The 20,823-nt window shown below is 42.3% G+C and overlaps 1 protein-coding gene across 1 annotated transcript; it reads right to left on the reverse strand.

Moving 5' to 3' along the window:
• Positions 1-849: 849 nt before the first annotated feature.
• Positions 850-17,382, reverse strand: zgc:66484 (uncharacterized protein LOC327557 homolog). Its single transcript, XM_061235779.1, has 4 exons — positions 17,313-17,382; positions 5,772-6,984; positions 4,934-5,117; positions 850-4,192 (listed from the first exon to the last, which is right to left on the reverse strand). The coding sequence occupies exons 2-4, from the start codon at positions 6,962-6,964 to the stop codon at positions 4,067-4,069; spliced, it is 1,503 nt and encodes a 500-aa protein (XP_061091763.1). The 5' UTR covers positions 6,965-6,984; positions 17,313-17,382; the 3' UTR covers positions 850-4,066.
• Between the last annotated feature and the right edge of the window lie 3,441 nt (positions 17,383-20,823).

Consider the following 20,823-nt stretch of genomic DNA (forward strand, 5'->3'; position numbering starts at 1 on the left):
GTCAAGCTTCAGGTGGTGACCTGGGTATTGGGGGAGTGTCATCAGCGTACGAATGGTAAGAAAAGCCATGGGAAGAGATAACAGAACAAAGAGACATGGTGTATAGAGAGGAGAGGACCAAGAACTGAGCCCTGCGGGACTGAGACTGAGCCCCTCAAGTCACCTGGTAGGAACGACCAGAGAGGTAGGAGGAAAACCATGCCAGTGCAGATCCTGTGACACCCATCCCAGTCAGCGATAAGAGCAGAATTGGTTGAGGAAGATGAAGACAGAGGAGAGGGATTTGGCTTTAGAGTGGAGTGCTTCAGTGACCACAAGCAGGGCAGTCTCAGTGGAGTGGCCACTCTTGAAGCCGGACTGGTTGGGATCGTGGAGATTGTTCTGGAGAAGATAAGTGGACAGTTGGGAGCAGACTGCCCGTTCCACAGTTTTAGATAGAAAGGGAAGAAGAGAGACAGGCCAGTAGTTCAGGGAAGAGGGCATGGTGCCAGAAGAGAGGGAGGTGTTGATTAGAGAGGAGAGAAAAGGGAGAATGTGAGATGGATTGTAGAAGGGGAGAGGGGATGAGGTCAAGAGGACAGGTGGTTGGGCGGTGAGTTTCAAAGTGTCAGAGCCAGAGAGAGGAGAAAAGGAGGATAGGGAGTTGAGGAAGGTAGGATGGTCAGCAGGGGGAGAATGGCATCTATCTTCTTTTCAAAAAAGGAGACAAAGTCATCAGGTGTGAGTGATGAGGGAGGTGGTGGTGGGGGGGGGGGGGGGGGTTGCGAGGGTTAGAGGGTTAGAGGCTCGCAACAGTATACCCCCACCACAGTCATTTACTTGTCATCAAAATGTTACAAAATGGACTCAAATGGTAAGTACATTAGGCTCCAGAATTATTGGCACCCTTAATAAAAATGCTGCATATAATGAACATGGATAATAATCAACTGTATATGTTATGTTCAAACATATGGGAAAACTATATACTTTTATTTCAATATATTAATTTCATGGTTCAATATTTCGTATTTGGTAATCTAATTTTGGCAAAATTATTGGCAATTATTCTAAATAAAATTAAAGAAAGTGAAATTGGAAATATTATTTTACTCAATTTAGTCAATCTCAGTCTAAAGGAACTATATTGTCATTTCATCACTTCTTGATTCACGAGAGTATAAAAGTGAGGTAACAAGCATACAAAATCCCTTTGTCAACCATTAGCATGGGAAATGGCAACAAACTGTCAATTCCGAAGACACAGATGTTACTTGTCCATCATAAGTCTGGTAATGGGTTAAAAAAATAAAATAAAAGAAAAATACATAAATGGTTATACATGCCACATAGCAGTGTAAGGACAATAATAAAAAGGTGAAAAACATATGGAATGGTTGCAAAATAGCCAGGAAGAGGATGCAAGTGTATGTTATCCCCACTGATGGTAAGGAAGATGGTGAGGGAGGCCCAAGGATCACAATTTAAGAATTAGAGATTGGTTGGATCTTGGGGTCACCAAGTCTCAAAAGGAACCATAAAATGGCACCTCCATACCAACAAACTATGTGGAAGGGTGGCACAAAGACAACCCTTACTGAGCACATGAACAAAACCAAGCATCTGGAGTTTGCCAAATCTCATTGGAATTACGATTGGAAGAGTGAATTCAATGTTTTGGCCATACACACCATCAACATGTTTGACAGCAAAAGAGAAATGCAGATGGAGAAGCACCTCATACCTACTTTCAAATATAGAGTCAATTATGTTTTGGAGATGTGGTCCAGGGGCACTATTTAAATTCAACAAAGTACCAAGAAATCTTGGCAGAAAATCTTGTTCTTGTTGCTGGAAAGCTGAGACTTGATCGTCGGTAGATTTTCCAGCAGGACAATGACTCCAAACATACTACAACAGAATCCACACAGTTACGTAAAAACAACATCCATGTTCTGCAATGGCCATCTCAGTCTCCAGACTTAAATACCATCAAAAAACTGTGATCTTAACTTAAGAGGGGGGTCTATAAGTGAAAAGCATGGAAGAATGGTCAAAAATCCCTCCAATGTGTTCTCTAACCATATCACAAACTAGAGGAAGACTCATGGCTGTCATCTTTGCTAAGGGTGTTTGCACAAAGTATTAAACCAGGTGTGCCAATAATTGTTTTTAAAAAATGTATTTAAAAAATGTAAGATTTGGTTGATTCCATTGAATAAAGCACACTACTTTACACATGTTGGAAAATAAAGCTTATGTTAATAACTGTCAATTTTCTTTTGTTTATAGCATGTTTATCAAGGGTGGCAATAATTCTGGAGCCCATTGTATATTGTTATTAAAAGTAATGTTTTTAAGAACAGAAAACTGGAGGGTAGAGCACACACGCTATGAGCCCTGATGAAAGATTTCTGTGTCACAATCATCCTGTTAAGAAACACTGAACCGGATTCCGAGAAAATACACAAGAAAATGAGCAGACAATTGAGCGAATGCATTTAAACAGTTATAAAAGACCCGATAAAAGTATATACACGTAAACATGAAACCAAGTCAATGTGCAGCTCAAAAACATACATTTTAGCAGCACAACAGAATGTTTTTAGAAAGACACATAGATTTTAGTGAAAAATAATACAGAAAGTACACTCTCAGACATAAAGGTACAGTGGAGGGACTGTACATTTTTGTTCTTTAAATGGCCAAGAAGGTACAATAATGTTCTATTGGTGAAGTACCTTTTATACAAGCAAAAAAATCACTGTTGGTGTGTGAATGGGTGAATGTGAAGCACCCACCAGCCTTTGGATAAAGGCACTATATAATTGCAGACCATTTACCATTTATGTCTCAGCTCAGCATACTATGAGAACAGCTCTTTCAGAAACAGCATGCAAGAATCTCATTGCCTTTTCTGAAAGTAAGACATTTCCCCACAACTTCCTCTTACTATTTCAGCCAGTTGTTTCCGATATGTGCAGCTATAGATGACTGTTTCACAAGTATTTTCTGTGTTTTCTGGTCCACACCTTCCAACCTGTGAGCTTTAAAGCAAGTGATGGTGTTCTATTCACACCGTCTAAAGTCTATATTTACCCGGCACAAGTACTGGATTTAAGTGAATGTCTAAAGACTGGGCTAAACAGCATATTCCACTACACTACACAATTGTACACATACAGTCACAGGAGAACAATAGGAGGGAGGTTGCAGTGTGCAGGACCTAAAAAACCAAGCCATCTCCTGCTCTGCCTGCCAGCAGAGCAAAGCCAAAGCCAAGCTAGAATACAGCAGGGATGTGTATTGCGTGTTGCGGTATTACGAAAGAAAAGAAAGAAAAAAAAGGTAGGTAGCAGTTCAAATTGTACTTCCCTCTAGGGTCTTTCAGCGCACTTATCCCTGGTATGGGTATGCACTTTCCACTTTGTTGTATGTCGCTCTGGATAAGAGCGTCTGCCAAATGCCATTAATGTAATGTAATGTAATGTAATGTGCCGGGAAAACAGGATGGTAAATGGGCTGAATTCTTTATCCAACATGCTTACAATTAATGCCTCTCATTCACCCATTCACACACACACCAATGGTGCCATGCAAGGTACCAATCAGCTCATCAGGAGCAAATTGCTCAAATTGCTCAGGGACACCCAGGGTGGGGGGTCGAACCAACGACCTCTTACCTCCTAAACTAATGTTGCCCCTCAGGGATAGAGCTGCACTGGGGTACAGCAGAACTGTGCTAGATATCCACTAGGCCTCACTATATAGTCAGGCAGGCAGTAATCACTGAATTATGTTTGTGCAATGCCAAATTCAGCCAATCTACTAGGTCCTTACAAGCATTATAAGCAGTCATAACATGTGCAACCCTACCATCGTGGCGGTCATAGGTTTCATGTTCTAACCTTATGAGAAGTTAAACTGGTTTTGAAGATATTTACATTTTTAGCTGCAGTATATTATTATATCAAACTATTGTATGTACACATAAACAAATTCCATGCTTCAGATTAATAATCAGGGTTGTATCTATGTCACAGTCTCAGCATCACATTAACTATTTATATACAGAAATACATTAAAGTCATTTCTGTTGAGTGTAGAAGTCAATGATCCTTTCAGCTTCTCTAATGCCAGAGACGAAAGCCCCATGGGTCGTGGTGTAGAAATTCTCATGTGTGGCCTCACCAGCAAACAGCACCTGGAGAGGCTAGGGACACAATTAAACACCACGGTGACCTGATCAAACAGACAATTCATTTTTATCTGCAACCCTGCACTCATCTGCAGAGAGTCAGCAACACCTTTCTCAGAGTAGCACTGCGAGATGTACTCTTTCAGGAAGAGCACGCCAGAGGTGCGATGTAATATGCGAGCAGTTATCTCATTGCCATTTTCTGAAAGCTAGCTGCAACCTACAACTTCCTCTTGCTTTTCTGCAGAACTGAACAGAATTACTCAGCTGAAAGCACCACTCATTGGTCGGATTTAGTACTCACTGGTAATTTATCGGACGGGAGCTGAACTAATTTGACCGTTAGTCATTATAAAAATTGCACATAAATTTACACACACATCTACAAAAATATTGATAAATGAAGCCCACTGTCTGTACAGATTGTCTTTGAGAAAGAGTGGAGTTATGCTTCAGTAATCAGTGGTGTTAAGCTGCAGTAATGAGCTGTGTTACATGGCAGTACTGAGTGGTGTTACACTGCAGTGGCGTGACAGTGCAGTACTGAGCAGTGTTATGCTGCAGTACTGAGTGGCATAATAGTACAGTACCGAGTGGTGTAACAGTGGATTACTGAGTAGCATATTGATACAGTACTGAGTGGTGTAACAGTACTGAGTGGCATAATGGCACAATTCTGAGTTGTGTAACAGTACAGTATTGAGTGGCGTAACGGTGAATGACTGAGTTGTGTGATGATGCAGTACTGAGCCATACCTTTCTTGCAGTGCAGATGGAGCTATTTGGCAGTGGTGCAGCCAGGACCTGCTGCTCCCTTACCCCTTTCACCCCAAAAGGGACAAATGTGTAGGACCCCTTCACATGGGGATTGCTCCACCATGTGGAAAACAACACCTGTGTTGGCTCAGGGACTGACCAGCCTGTGAAGGATCTGAGCAGCCTGCTCAAAGAAGAATACCCAGGTTACTCTTGGACAGCTCTACCTAGCAGCCTCTATCTGATGATGATGGCTTTAATTCTTCATGTGACAGTCACATCAGCAAAAATCACAATACTTGTAGAAAATTGTTAAAATACATTTCTCAATCATGTCTTTGGGGACTGGAATGTTATTGTGAGGAGCTAATGTGAGAAGAAACCAAGGAACTGTAAGGGAAAATAAATGTAAACCCACCCTGGTCCTGGGAAGACTAGGTCAATCCCGCCAGTACAGACTCCCAGATAACTTGAGACTAAGCTTGAATCCGGAATGTTACGGCAAAAATGCCTGGTATCTATGATTGGATTACTTCATTCCCAGGGAAGTTTTTATATACAATAGGCACATGTGTAGTGTCATCATGCTGCAAAACCCCTCATCTGCCATGAGACATGCACTATACTAAACTTCCATCAACTCTAGTAGGTTCCTTATATTCACTTCTGCCGCGTGACGGGAATGGGTCAGTGGTGTGTTTTACCAGCAGGGACTCTTCAAACATGCTCTTAGCGTGTCAGTTCTATGTTTTACCTGTCAGGAACCCTGAGATGAAGCCAACAGTTTTTACTTGCACAGCAGTACAAAAAAAGTTTCATGTGTTCCAGCGAAACCCACCTCACACAAACCTGTTGCACCTCTTCCTGCTGCAGGGTCTCCATGTGCTGTGCCTCCCTTCCACTGATCCATGCACAGAGAACAGTGGGGTGATGCGACACAATGTCAAAACCACTGATCTTCTTGTACCACATTTCCCTCCAGGCATCCCCCTCAGACAACTTGCAATAGATGGTTTTATCCTCTGGACCTTTTTCCCAGACCAGTTGGATTCCAGTGCAGTCTTCAGGCCAGAACTGTTCATTGAACCGCAGGAATATTTTGTCCACTGTTCCAAAGCCAAGTCGCTCAATGGCTTGTATTTTGTCCTCAGGCAGGGTGGGCTCAAAAAACACTGATGCCCTGTCTTTCAGAAACCCCAGGGAGGAGGTCACAATTGCATGGTCAGCTTCAAACTCCTGACCATCCTCACACAGCACCTTGACTGGGCGGAAAGGGCCGGAGCCCTTGGCTTGTGGTTCCAGCCCCCACCGGATATAGGTGACTGGCCTGTCACACAGAAGAGCCCCTGGGGGCAGGAGTTTCAGGAGGACATCAACCACAGCTTGGTAGCCTCCAGGACCCAGGCAGTTATAGAAATCTCCCTCCAGGCAAGTATACTCTTTCTGCTCCAGGGCAGACGTCTCATACAGAGAGGAGCTGGCTTCATCCGTGCACTCGCTCCTCTTACACCACTCAAAAACCTTTGCTGCGTCTTCAAAGGAGGAGGCCAGGGGTGAGTCGGCGAATGCCTCATCCAGGTATTGGCCAAAGCTTTTGGAGTGAAATTTCTCTTCCAGCTTGTTGTCGAACGCCCTGGATGTGAGTTGGCTGAAGAGAGCACAAACCTGTTTCACACCTTTGTGGGAAAGCAGGGTTCCGTCCTCCCGGAAGAAGTAGTCATGGGGAGTAAGCGAGCCTGGCTGGCACATGCCCCTGGCAGAGGCGTCCTGGGACAGTAGACCATGTCTCTCAGCCAGGGAGAAGACTGGGTTTCCATCCTGCCCGTGGACCCAGTTTGCCCCCAGCTCAATCACATTTGGACCAAATGGTCTGATGGTGCTGATCCGGCCCCCAGGCCTGGACATGGCCTCCAGAACCTGGACATGCTCAAAACCAGCTTGGGCGAGGGTGGCCGCACTGGATAAACCTGCTAATCCAGCACCAATCACCACCACCTTGGCAGAGCTAGACACAGCTGTAGGAGAACTCATGGTTGTGCCTTACAAGCTACCTGTATAAGTACAAAACAGGAAAAATATCACAGTGCTATACAGTATGGACTAGGCCAACTGATAATTCTCTGGCAATGATGTGCGTATTCTAGCTTATTATAGCTAAGGTCCCTTGCTCACAGCCAGAATGAGAATACAGGTAGCCTCTATTATGTGGGGTTATTATTAATTTGTAACGAACATTTTAATAATATATTAATAATTAGAGTAAAAATATAAATAGTGTAAGGTTATTAAATGGCCCACCTTTGAATACATTTTACATTCCATAGGTTTTGTGAAAACAGCACACTATTCAAAATGTTAGCAATATTACACTCATATGCAATCAAATCATTCAATTTTACAATACCTAACAGACAAAAAACAAGCAAGCTCGATGTGATGAATTATGAGCTGATGATTCTAATCAGAAGAATATATAAATATAAAATGCAGAACCCGTAGCTGAAGGCCAGTTGTCTGGCGTGTAAAACAGAACAAGGGCTTTGTTTCTTTTCAAACAAATTTTTATAGCCATTCACGTACATATTTAGTCATGTATTTGTTTCTAAGCAGTTAAACAGTAGGGCTGAATCCAAATGTCAGCACTCCATTCAGGTGGACTTGGCCCTCATGGACTTCGATCTTACTTGCGTCATGGATTGAAGTGCTCAGCTAACTATAATTTGGGAACAGATAGTAATTTCTAAGTTAACTGATTAAGTCTCAGCAGTGCACAGTAGCTGATATCTTGCTTTTATAAACCAGTGATGATATACGTAACTACTTTGGTAGCTATCTAATGAATACACAAAGCAAGATTGTTAAATTGCTGTAGCCACAAACATTGTGCTTTATAAGCTAGCGATGAAGGCAAGCAAAAACGGTGTTGCTGTCCAATGCCTCTTCTTGACTAGAGTACTTTCATGATATGCTAAACTAAATAAATATTTTAACCTTAAATAAATAAATGACTTTATTGCTAGTTTTAGCTTTGCTAGTTTCATTTATTTTACATGCTAGTTGTGTGACAGAGACTCAACCCGTTCCTGGCCATTTGCATTATATTTATTGTACAAGACACAGCTTAGTACATTATAATGGCTTGGTGGACAGATGGCATGACAGTGTGATGAACGAAGGAACTGACGGAGCCCGATCCATAGTTTCACCTGCCCCAACCCCCCAACCCCACGCCCCTCTGGATTTCCTCCAGTGGGGGACAAAAATACTTCCTTAACCAGCAGCTCCGCTCTACAGCAACCAATGAGAATGTAGAAGAGCAGTAGGCCTAACAATTTATTTGGTCAAATCACAAAACTGTATCAGAACTAGCCCCATAGAAAAACAGCGCTTTTCCCCATGGTCCAGTTTTATTTGGCCAATGTGACATGTCCCGTGAACATGGTCATTTTGTCCCTTTTACAGACTGTAATGGCTGCCTTTATATGTTGCAGCTAGCAGCATCTGCTAATTTAGCTAGCTTTGTTCACTCAATAAGCAAGTTAACCAGCATTAGCAGCCAGAGGTGGTACAGGTTATCATAAAGTCTATTGATCATATAACGTTGTTTTAAAATTATGGTAGCTAGGCTTATTCTCCAACTGCAAGCCCGTTATATTATAAATGTTGAGTGCTATCTTTGGTGGAATGCAGTAGTAATGACTTTACTTGTGGCTAGCTCCAGTGATCCACTGAATGTGGGTAACATAGACCAAGTTTGCTCCTAATTAGCCTAATTCCCTTTCCATATAAATGTGGTATGAGACACCTATGATCTATATCAGTAAGGTAATGGACCTCCCCGTGCACATTTGGCCCTTGCTTCATGTGCATTGCTCGGAATGTCATGAATAGGTAAACTTCCTAAAGCCCGGTCTACATCAAACAGCCGACTTGAGATGAGACAAGACAGGATGGTTTTAGAACGTCTGCTCTTGTCGGCTAGTGTTTCCGAAACGGACCATGTCAAGTCTCGTCCCAAGTTGACCGTTTGCTGTAGACTGGTTTTAGAACATACAGCTTCATAATAGATTAAACATATTACCTTAACCAATCACAAAGCACTTCACTAGAAGAATGGGCAGTAATGCTGCATCGGTGTCAATGTCAGACACTATTTACAAAGCTAGATTTTTTTAAGCTAATGTTACGTTACTAAAAGAAACACAGTACCAAACAATAAATACAACATTAATGTTAGCAAGATAAACAAAATACACATGTAACGGTAACTAGAAGAAACACACGCAGTAGTTGTTGTGGAAATATTAAAAGTTATTTGTTTACTTGGAGCTTTGGTGTGGACTGCCTACATTATATTACATTAATGGCATTTGGCAGACCCTCTTATCCAGAGCGACATACAACAAAGTGGATACCCATAACCAGGGATAAGTGCGCTGAAAGACCCTAGAGGGAAGTACAATTTCAACTGCTACCTGCACAACAAAGATAAGGGCCTATTTGATTTTTAAACCGCAACAAGCAAATGTATGAACAAACCCCTTGACGAGCCAAACACTGCTTACCTAGCCAAACTAAAACATCCTGATACACAGTAAATCACAGAAAGACAACAATTAAGGTTTACAGGGAGGTAGGGACTGACAGGGAGAAGTGATGCTTGAAGAGGTGCGTCTTCAGTTTGCGCTTGAAGATGGGAAGAGATTCTACAGTTCTGACCTCAACGAGGAGTTCGTTCCACCACCGTGGAGCCAGAACAGACAGTAGTCGTGAGCGTGAGGTGGAAGTTCGGAGAGGGGGAGGTGCCAAGCGGCCTGTGGAGGCTGAGCGAAGAGGTCTGGCAGGGGTGTAAGGTCTGATGATTTTTTCGAGGTAAGCTGGGGCAGACCCAAACTGCTTGGAAGGCTATTGGCTGAATTTGATGCGAGCCATGACAGGCAGCCAGTGGAGGGAAGTAAGCAGGGGGGTGTCTGACATCTGAGATTTTAATTTGGACGTTCTCAGCTTTTTCCCCTTCTTACCTTGTCTTGTCTTAATTTGCCTGTTTGGTGTAGACTGGGCTTAACACCTTAAGGCAATACGGCATTCCAAGCACAGGATAGCAGTGGGGGTTTTGTCCTTTTCTCCATAATTATCGGTCCAATTCAATAGGTTTTAGTGTCTCAGAGAGCCATTAGGCAACTACAATCATAAACCAAATTCACCAGGGGAAAAACTGATATAGCATAGACGTTAAATTCTGTATGAAGTAGCTGCCAATCCATTAATCCCTTGATTCCATCCAGCTGCAGAGAGGTGGTAATGCAGGAAGACAGGGAGTGAGGGACAGACAGGGCTGCTGGAGCCACCTGCTGCCAGTTGGGACAAGTGGGCTAGTTACAGTCATCATATAGGCTAATGTTGCACCGTAGGTTATTCTCATATCCTAGTATTTTGGAAAGTAATTTCAGTGAAGTTTAAGGGCGGCACAGATGGTGCAGTAGGTAGCACTGCCGCCTCACAGCAAGGAGGTCCAGTTTCCTCCCACAGTCCAAAGACATGCAGGTTAGGCTGATTGGAGAGTATAAATGGCCCGTAGGTATGAGTGTGTGAGTGAATGGTGTGTGTGCCCTGCGATGGACTGGCGACCTGTCCAGGGTGTATTCCTGCTTTTCACCCAATGTATGCTGGGTCCAGCTCCAGTCCCCCTGCGACCCTGTTCAGGATAAGCAGGTTAAAATAATGGATGGATGGCCTAGTCTACTGCATCAGCAGTTTTATCAGCCAATTTGGCCGGCAGAAACTAGCACTAGACTGCTTTTGTTTTGGGCTACTTGTGGGTGTACCTGTACCTGTACGATAAATGGGTGTAAATTCTGCTTTGGGGAATTCAAAGGTCAACTGTTGGATGTAGCTACGTATAACACCGGTATAGCCTGCTGTTGTGGAGGGCCTACTGCCTTTAAGAGGTAGGTTAATTGTTTGATGCAACTACGCTGGCGGGTAAGGGTGGGTGCGCTTTTGGACTCTTGTGTGCCACGATGGGTAAACTAATGTGTTATTTCCTGTGTTGCTGTGTTACTGTTCGCAATCTGAAATAAAATGTATTATATTTTTTTTCATTTGAAAATAAAATTAATCCCTTTGAATAATTATTTTAAAATGTCCATTACCTGTGCGCAGTCTAGGATTGTGTAAACTCAATTTAGATTGTCAGCTTGGACTAGAGGGGATTTGGGTTTAACTATAGTCATATGAGGCTAAGCTTAGTCTGGTCCCTTTACAAGAGCACACTTAACAGTTATCCAAGATGTTTTGTGTTGTGATTTTTGTGTTGAGCCTAGAGAAATTATGAAGTTTCTGTGGGCGTGCCCGCTCTTGCCGACAGGATCTAAGGGATTTCATGGATTTCATCTCTGATCAACAGGATTTCATGTAACCACGTGCACGTTTGACTTCTAGTTCTTATACAGTTCTGTGGGTCAAACCATAGACATGCCCACAGCCTAGTTTGAGCGGTAACACAGATGTTGCCAAGTGTGGGATTAATGTGAAGGTGAGAGTGAGAGAACAGCAAATTTGTGATAGTAGTCCTTGGGCCAAACCCCAAAATTGGACGATTTGGTACCATCTGGGTGGGCAAATTCTAGATGTGATTTTTTTAGTCCTATACATCCCTAGATTATGTTTTGATATGATAGACCTTTTGGTTTGGCAGCTTATTAGTGGTTATCACCTCCTAAAGGTATGGACTGCTTTCGTTCAAAACCGGAGTTTTGCCAAAAAAAGTCCCCTGCCATATTTTGCCCCCCTTCGCATGATTCGCTTGTAGGTCGGGCTGTGGGGGTGCTAGAGACATGAGCCTGCAGTTTTTGTTATGCGCCTGAGTCTCCTGAACACGTAGAAACCAACCCTGAGTCGATCAGACCTTCCTAGGCCGAGCTATGGTCACTTTTCCCGCACCTACCCCCTACCGGTGAATGCCTAATTTTTGCGGTTTTCCGGAGGTATTGTGCGGTAGGTGCGGGAAAGTTACCATAGCTCAGCGTAGGAAGCTCTGATCGACTCGGGGTTGGTCTCTATCAACCACAGCCCAACCACAGCCCGAGCTATGAGCAAATAACCCGAAAGGGAGCAAAATATGGCAGGGGACTTTTTTGGCTCCACCAGAAAAGTTAAAAAGGGTAAAACATTTTACCTAATAGATATCACCATGACACTTCCTCAGTTGGTTACTTACATAAAGACTATTATTTTTTGTATTAAAAGTTTTCTGAATTTTTATGTTTAAATATGCAAATGATGCATTATCTACTTATGTGTTATATGTGTTAATTTACACATACAATACATAAACCCTTCTTGAAGGTTTTGTATATGTCCAGGTTTCAGTTCAGTTCAGTGAGTGAGTCTAGTGGCTGGTGACCGCTAGGACCATAGGCAGATGCCTTGTTGGTAAGTAATTTGTTCAAAGTACTTAAAACAAATAAAGTGTGTGTTTACCCCCTCAAATGAATTAATTAATTAATTAATTTATTATTTATTTAATTTATCTCCAGCCAGATCTATATTTAGAGGTAAGTTACCTTAGGTAAGTTAGCGGTAATGTATATTACATAGATACGCTCCCGTTAATAACTAGCTAGTTAATAACGAGTTAATCACCTTTTAGTTAGCTAGTTTGGCTAGCTAGTAGCTTGCTGTGCACCCAGGCATGAGACACGTGTTTATATTGTAGTAATATTAAACCTGTTAAGCCCGATCGGCCCGCCAGCGGGCCGAAAAAAATACCGGCTTGATCCATCACTAGAAAACATAATAAAACAGGGCAATGGTGTTTATTTTCAACTGTTACTCAAAGTTTAGACCCTAATGTTCAAATGTTCGTCACAAAACACGATCGAAAGTGCAGGCTACAGTGGAGTCCAGTGGGCAAACGCAAAGACTGTTCCTGTTTACGTTATTTGAATGTGCAATAGTTGTTTTCAAGAGTACATTGTTTACACTAATTGTGATATTTTTGTTTTCTAATTGCACATTGACATTGATCACTTTTTATTTGGTTATTCTATTATTGGAGTGGACATTTTATAGCCCCAGGCCTGAGACTGAAGCCTTTGGTTCCTCCAGGTGTTTGTGTGTCCTTGTTGACAGTCTCCTCAATGGTCTGGTCGACAGGAATTTGCCCAAAAGGATTTCTGCTGCCAATTTGGACAGAGAAGCCTCCCTGCAGGAAGTGGGCATGTACTTCAGGGTGATCAGCAGGCAGTTGTGACATGGTTGCATAGTAGTAGGAAAGGTAGCGGGCGTAATTGAGCTTGTCGTAAGCAAAACACCAAGGAATCATCTCTCTGATGCATGCAAGGTGCAACATCCAGTTGCCTTCTCTAGAAGCACGAATCAGGCCCAACAGGATCTCTGTCATATCAAGGTAGGACATCCAGAAAGCTGAAAGACCATGTTGGCTTTGGAGAGAGTCCAGGTAGACCTGGAACAGCTCCATGGTGAGGGTGAATGAGGCATTCTCAAGAAGCTCTGTGAGTGACACCTGACAGTCATCACCATGGAAGCTGCCAATGCCCCTCAGGGCTTCTTCCAGGTTGCGAACCTGTGTGGGATGTTTGTCCTTTATCCACAGAAGGAAGCCTTTCCAGGCAAGCCTCATTAATGCTTCGTAGACCAGCTTGTGCAGCCTGACAGCTCTGTTGTACTTTCTTCCTTCCATCACACCAGCTACCGACCCTTCAGCAATAACACCAGACTCCACACAGATGTCTCTCAACCCTGCATCTTGGAATCGTTTCCCCAGAATGGAAAGTAGGTTGCAAATGGTGTGGAACACCCCCATCCTGATGACAATGTTTTTGAACTTGTCATGCTTCCACACTATTTCTGCTGCCTTGGCGTAGAGTGCTTGGTCAAACACGCAGACAATTGTCTTTAACTGCAGGGACTCCATGATGCATACTGTCTGGTTTAGCATCTCGTACACAGTAGACAGTTCTGTAGCAGGGGCATTGATTGTTGGCATGTAGCTCACAGTATCCTGGACCACTGTGACATCGTTGCGGGTCTGGATGTTGAATCCAGTCCAGCTGCTCACGGTCTGAGCTTCTGGGGCAAACATTCGAGCAAGCAGCCAGACAACGTTCTTTGCTTTTGCATCATGTACCTGTGTGGTAGTGTTGGCATCTACACTTGGGGCGTTTGTTGGCCCCACTCTCTGTCCAGAATTGTAGGTGGGTAGCATCAGTGCTTTTGGGCTGATGCTCCGCTTCTTTGACTTAGTGACTGTAGGCATGATCCTTTGAGGTACAGGTCCAATTACTTTTGCCTGGACAGCTATGCCATTGACTCGGTGAGAGGTTCCTGCTCCACTAACCGTCTCCTCTAGTCGGTCTATGTTGTCATAAGCCAGGGTGGTGAAGACATTTTGGTATATGTCTGTTGGTAGTGGTATGCCGTCCCTTGACAGTTCCATCTTCTGCAGACACAGTGCTGTGTCAATCTCTTCAGCCTGTGAATAGGACACACCGTGTCCGAGCCGATTCAAGGTGTGTACCAGTTCTGTGTTTCCTGTCAAGGACTTCACAGCAAACGGCAGAAGTAGGTGTTTTGGTGGCTTGATTCTGCCACTGGTGACTGCAAAGACCAAGTCACTGCCAAAGGAGGTGGTAAGTCGCTTGACTCTTTCAGATGGACTTGTGCACCGTTTCCAGTCAGTAGTGTTTGCAGGAACTGAGTGATAGATTTGGGAAGGATTAATTCATTTTGTTCTACATCAGGTGGCCACACTTGGGTGTATTGTTTTTTTATCTCATTTCTTATCAGCAAAGCTGCTTCTGTTATATCACCTCTGACAGATCTGGTATGCTGTAGTTCCATATTCAAGGAGTACACAGTTTTGGCCAGCTCAGTCTTTGAAAGGTTGTCTGGGTACAGAAGAAGCCTCCCACTGTCATCAGGAAATATATGGATGGTTCCACCGAACTCTGTTTCCATCCTACGGCGGAGGTGTTTCTTGGTTGAGTCCTTGATCTGGCTGATACCAAGAGACGTCATGGATGATTGTAGTCTTGATGAGAGGTATGTCATGGGTAGTACTTCTGGGTTGGGAAAGAGTTCATTCCTAATGTATGAGAACAGTTCCTCGTAGGCATGTTTTTCTGCTACCTCATATGGAGCATCTGCATCTCCACTTTGTTCCCTTGACTTAGAGTTGGCAGCAGGCTCTCCGCGTGTATATGCTCGGTAGCAGGACCTATGATAATGGCCCTCAGCAGCAACAAGCTCTGACAGCAAGCATCCTTTGGTCCAGTTTGGTGACTGCTGCTTCTCGGATCCTGTCATCTGCACGCAACTCTGAACACTGTACGAGAGGTTCCCTCGTATTTTTGCCCTTCAGATACTTTGTTGATTTCTCACAGAAGATACACACTTCATCATACACCATGGATTTGCTTGGCACATCTCTAGACAGTCTTCTTGAACTTACTTCTTCGGTTCCAGAGTCAGAGGCAGTTTTTTTTTTTTTTGTGATAGAATCCAGGGATTTTTTAAATGTGAAAATACTACGGCAGCGGTAATGATACTGCACTGGTGGAATATCTCCCTCACACAAGTATTTGGCTAAGTCCAAAATTGGGAGATGTTGTCTCATTTCTGCCGCCCTCAACAAAGTTCTCCATGAGTCCAGGTTTTGGGGTGACACCAGGTTTGAGTTGGAATCATCATCAGAGCAGTGGATGATGCAGTCCATGCGGGCCCGCTTTCTTGGCAGGTTGCTGCTGCATTCGCCTGAAGTTGGATCCATCATTACACTACTGCTGACGATGTGGGTCTCTGACATAGAGGAATAAATATAGTTTGACATAAAATTATCAACCTTATTCTAAACTAAAATATTGTCAGGGTGCAGTAATTGGGGCCCTGCCTGCTGGCTCAGTGCTGCCAATCAAGGGCGCAGATCTCATTACAACTTAGGGGGGCTACAAACAAGGAATCTTCTGTAAATGTAATGTAAATTAAGTTACATTAATATTACTACAATATAAACACGTGTCTCATGCCTGGGTGCACAGCAAGCTACTAGCTAACTAAAAGGTGATTAACTCGTTATTAACTAGCTAGTTATTAACGGGAGCGTATCTATGTAATATACATTACCGCTAACTTACCTAAGGTAACTTACCTCTAAATATAGATCTGGCTGGAGATAAATTAAATAAATAATAAATTAATTAATTAATTAATTCATTTGAGGGGGTAAACACACACTTTATTTGTTTTAAGTACTTTGAACAAATTACTTACCAACAAGGCATCTGCCTATGGTCCTAGCGGTCACCAGCCACTAGACTCACTCACTGAACTGAACTGAAACCTGGACATATACAAAACCTTCAAGAAGGGTTTATGTATTGTATGTGTAAATTAACACATATAACACATAAGTAGATAATGCATCATTTGCATATTTAAACATAAAAATTCAGAAAACTTTTAATACAAAAAATAATAGTCTTTATGTAAGTAACCAACTGAGGAAGTGTCATGGTGATATCTATTAGGTAAAATGTTTTACCCTTTTTAACTTTTCTGGTGGAGCCAAAAAAGTCCCCTGCCATATTTTCCTCCCCTTCGGGTTATTTGCTCATAGCTCGGGCTGTGGTTGGGCTGTGGTTGATAGAGACATGTTCTTTATGCGCCTGGGTCTCCTGAACACGTAGAGACCAACCCCGAGTCGATCAGAGCTTCCTACGCTGAGCTACGGTAACTTTCCCGCACCTACTGCACAATACCTCCGGAAAACCACAAAAATTAGGCATTCACCGGTAGGGGGTAGGTGCGGGAAAAGTGACCATAGCTCGGCCTAGGAAGGTCTGATCGACTCAGGGTTGGTTTCTACGTGTTCAGGAGACTCAGGCGCATAACAAAAACTGCAGGCTCATGTCTCTAGCACCCCCACAGCCCGATCTACAAGCGAATCATGCGAAGGGGGGCAAAATATGGCAGGGGACTTTTTTTGGCAAAACTCCGGTTTTGAACGAAAGCAGTCCATACCTTTAGGAGGTGATAACCACTAATAAGCTGCCAAACCAAAAGGTCTATCATATCAAAACATAAGCTAGGGATGTATAGGACTAAAAAAATCACATCTAGAATTTGCCCACCCAGATGGTACCGAAAAATGGTTTGGCCCAAGGACTATAGAGCACAGTATATTTGGGAGCGCGCGTACGGTTTTGTGCGAGAGCTGGGTAGATTGTAGGGCACACTAAAGGAACAGTGCTCATGCATTTAGCTTAATTACTCAGCTCTAGGACAACTTCAACTGTGCAAAGTCAGAACAGCTGGTTCATACGCAGAAAAAAAAAAAAAGAAATATTTTGGAACTTACGTGCGAAATCGGTTGTGTGTGACACGTTTTCAGCAGCATTTGTCACAGATCTGTATGCTGTCCGTTCACATGCGGTTGCTTTCAATAACTTCCTGTTGAGGTAAACTGTGGGAAGTAAAGCTCTCTATAATGTGATCGCTGCCATCTAGTGACCGTTTAGGGTAAACACTGCGTGAAATGGGCACACTACATTCATAGTTGCAATGGATGATACAGAATATACAGTGAGCCCCAGTTTTGAGCCCCCAAGTCTTGGAACAAATACGTGTTTTTGAGTTGGCTATGTAATCCACAATTTTAGATTTGTAATCAAACAATATACATGTGGCAGATTTTCAAGAGAATTTTTATACATTTTGGTTTCACCTTGTAGAAATTACAGAATGTTTTATACATTACATTATTGGCATTTGGCAGACGCTCTTATCCAGAGCAACGTACAGTTGATTAGACTAAGCAGGAGACAATCCTCCCCTGGAGCAATGCAGGGTTAAGGGCCTTGCTCAAGGGCCCAACGGCTGTGCGGATCTTATTGTGGCTACACTGGGAATCGAACCACTGACCTTGCGTGTCCCAGTCATTTATCTTAACCACTATGCTACAGGCCGCCCCTATACATGGCTAGTTCTAGAATTGCGGGGGGAAATTCTGTGCCTCCCAGATAAACCTTTTGTTATTAAAAAATATATTATAATAATAATACAAATTACTTTCAATAATAAGAGTGCTTGATGTATATTTTAGGCACAATTTATACATAAAATATTAACTAAATGACTCCCACCCCACCTATTATTGACTGTCTTCAGCTCCTGATTCATACATTCAATATATTTTGTGTCTGTCCCTATGATCTGGTCAACTCTGTTATAAAACGAAAATAAAAATCTCCAAAGCATTCATATAAAAAGCATGTGAACTGTACCCAGTAATGTCAAAAAATTTTAAAAAGTGAAACTTTCATATATTCTGGATTCATTACACATGAAGTGAAATATTTCAAGCCTTTTTCTGTTTTAATCTTGATGATTACGGCTTACAGCTCATGAAAATCAAAAATCCAGTATCTCAAAATATTAGATTACATAAGACAATCAAAAAAAGGATTTATAATACAAAAATGTCAACCTTCTGAAAGGTATGTTCATTTCTGCACTCAATACTTAGATTGCAATCACGGGGAAGACTGCTGCCTTGACACAGTTGTCCAGAAGACAGTCATTGACACCAAGGTTAAGCCACAGAAGGTCATTGCAAGTGTCACATTCCTAGTGTCAAGCCACTCCTGAACCAGAGACAACGTCAGAAGCGTCTCACCTGGGCTAAGAAGAAAAATAACTGGACCGTTACTCAATGGTCCGAAGTCTTCTTTTCAGATGAAAGTAAATTTTGCATTTCATTTAGAAATCAACGTCCCAGAGTCTGGAGGCACAGAATCCAAGTTGCTTGCAGTCCAGCGTGAAGTTTCCACAGTCAGTGATGATTTGGGGTGCTATGTCATCTGCTGGTGTCGGTCCACTGTGTTTTATCAAGTCCAGAGTCAATGCAGCCGTCTACCTGGAGATTTTAGTGCACTTCATGCTTCCTTCTGCTGACAAGCTTTATGGAGATGCGGATTTCCTTTTCCAGCAGGACTTGGCACCTGCCCACAGTGCCAAAACTACTAGTAACTGGTTTACTGACCATGGTATTACTGTGCTTGATTGGCCAGGCAACTTGCCTGATCTGAACCCCATAGAGAATCTATGGGGTATTGTCAAGTGGAAGATGAGAGACACCAGACCCAATAATACAGATGACCTGAAGGCCACTATCAAAGCAACCTGGGCTTCCATAACACCTCAGCAGTGCCACAAGTTGATTGCCTCCATGCCACGCCGCATTGATGCAGTAATTTGTGCAAAAGGAGCCCTGACCAAGTATTGAGTGTAGAGTGTAGTGTAGTACTCTTCAAGGGTTCTGAATTTCTGTATGTTTACACTAGGACTCGGAACGGTACTGTCCTCTCAGGTCTACTTTTGCACTTGTTCTTGTGATTGATTTGCACTTTGTTGTACGTTGCTCTGGATAAGAGCGTCTGCTAAATGCCACGTAATGTAATGTAATGTAATGTAAAAATGAACATACTTTTCAGAAGGTTGACATTTCTGTATTATAAATCCTTTTCTTGATTGGTCTTATGTAATATTACAATATTTTGAGATACTAGATTTCATAATCATCAAGATTAAAACAAAAAAAGGCTTGAAATATTTTACTTTATGTGTACTGAATCTAGAATATATGAAAGTTTAACTTTTTGAATTAAATTACTTTTCCACAATATTCAAATTTTGGAGATGCACCTGTATACATTTGTGGTATACCATTCCAGGTTAAGGAAATGTAATCATTTCTGTTCTAGGTGAAGCTGTCAGCAGCAGAAAGACAACGGTAATACAGAGCACACCAAGATGCCAACCCTGTAAGGAAGGCAGAAAATTTGCAAAAAGACGGAAATAGATGGCACAAAATGCAGAAATGCAGGGCAGACGAGCAGAGTGGCGGATCTGGGTGAAAGGGAGCAAAGGTATTAGAGAGGTGCAGCATACTGTAAGTTCAGAGCAAGAAGGAAGAGACTTGTAGAGATGACACCATTGCAAAGTCCTGAACCAGACCCTGAACCACAGACATCCAGGTTAGATTAGTGCATGGTTAGTTGAGTGCATGGGTCCATGAGTCTATAATTATATTATATAGAGTAACTGTACAGTAAGTCATAGGTAGATTGAGAAAAATGTTTAATTCATTTCATTGTTAGGATTGTCAACATGATATTATGTAACTGAACTGTTTCTTCCGAGGTGTTGTGCCTTAAAGGTATACTCCATAATTTATGCATGGTTTGTTAACACATTTTATTTAAAGGTGCACTATGTAACTTTTTTTTGTAACAGTTTTGGTTATAATATTGTCCTATATTCTTGTAGGACTTCTAGATGGGCAATGTGTTCTTTTTGTTCTCACCCCACCATAACTCAAAATACAAGCCTGTTTTGCGCTACTGTTTACAAATACAAATGTAAACATATGGCTTTAAAGTACATCTAAAACTCATCTTCAAGTTCATGAAAGATCTGTAATTCATATGTATTTGTTCAGATTAAATAATTGTTGTTACATTTAAAAATGGTTTAAAAAGTTTCAGAGTGAGGCAGAGTGAGGCAGAAAGTGAGGCAGTTTTTTGGTCTTTCGGGTGGTACTCTGTTATTTATATCAACTCTGGCAACTTTCCAGTTAAATATGTTGATATTTTTACTCCAAAACAAAGTCTCTATTTTATTAGACTTAAAGTTGAATTAATGGATGTAGAGATAGACAGGATTTTAAATTGTTTTACATTTGTTGACTACATACACTCAGTGAGCACATTATTAGGTATTTATTGGCCTTTTTATTTTTCTTATTTATTTTTTTACTTATACTGCTGCAGCCTATCCACTTGAGTTATGATGCGTTGTGTGTTCAGAGA

The sequence above is a fragment of the Conger conger genome, chromosome 3, assembly GCF_963514075.1.
Source record: "Conger conger chromosome 3, fConCon1.1, whole genome shotgun sequence".
NCBI lineage: Eukaryota > Metazoa > Chordata > Actinopteri > Anguilliformes > Congridae > Conger > Conger conger.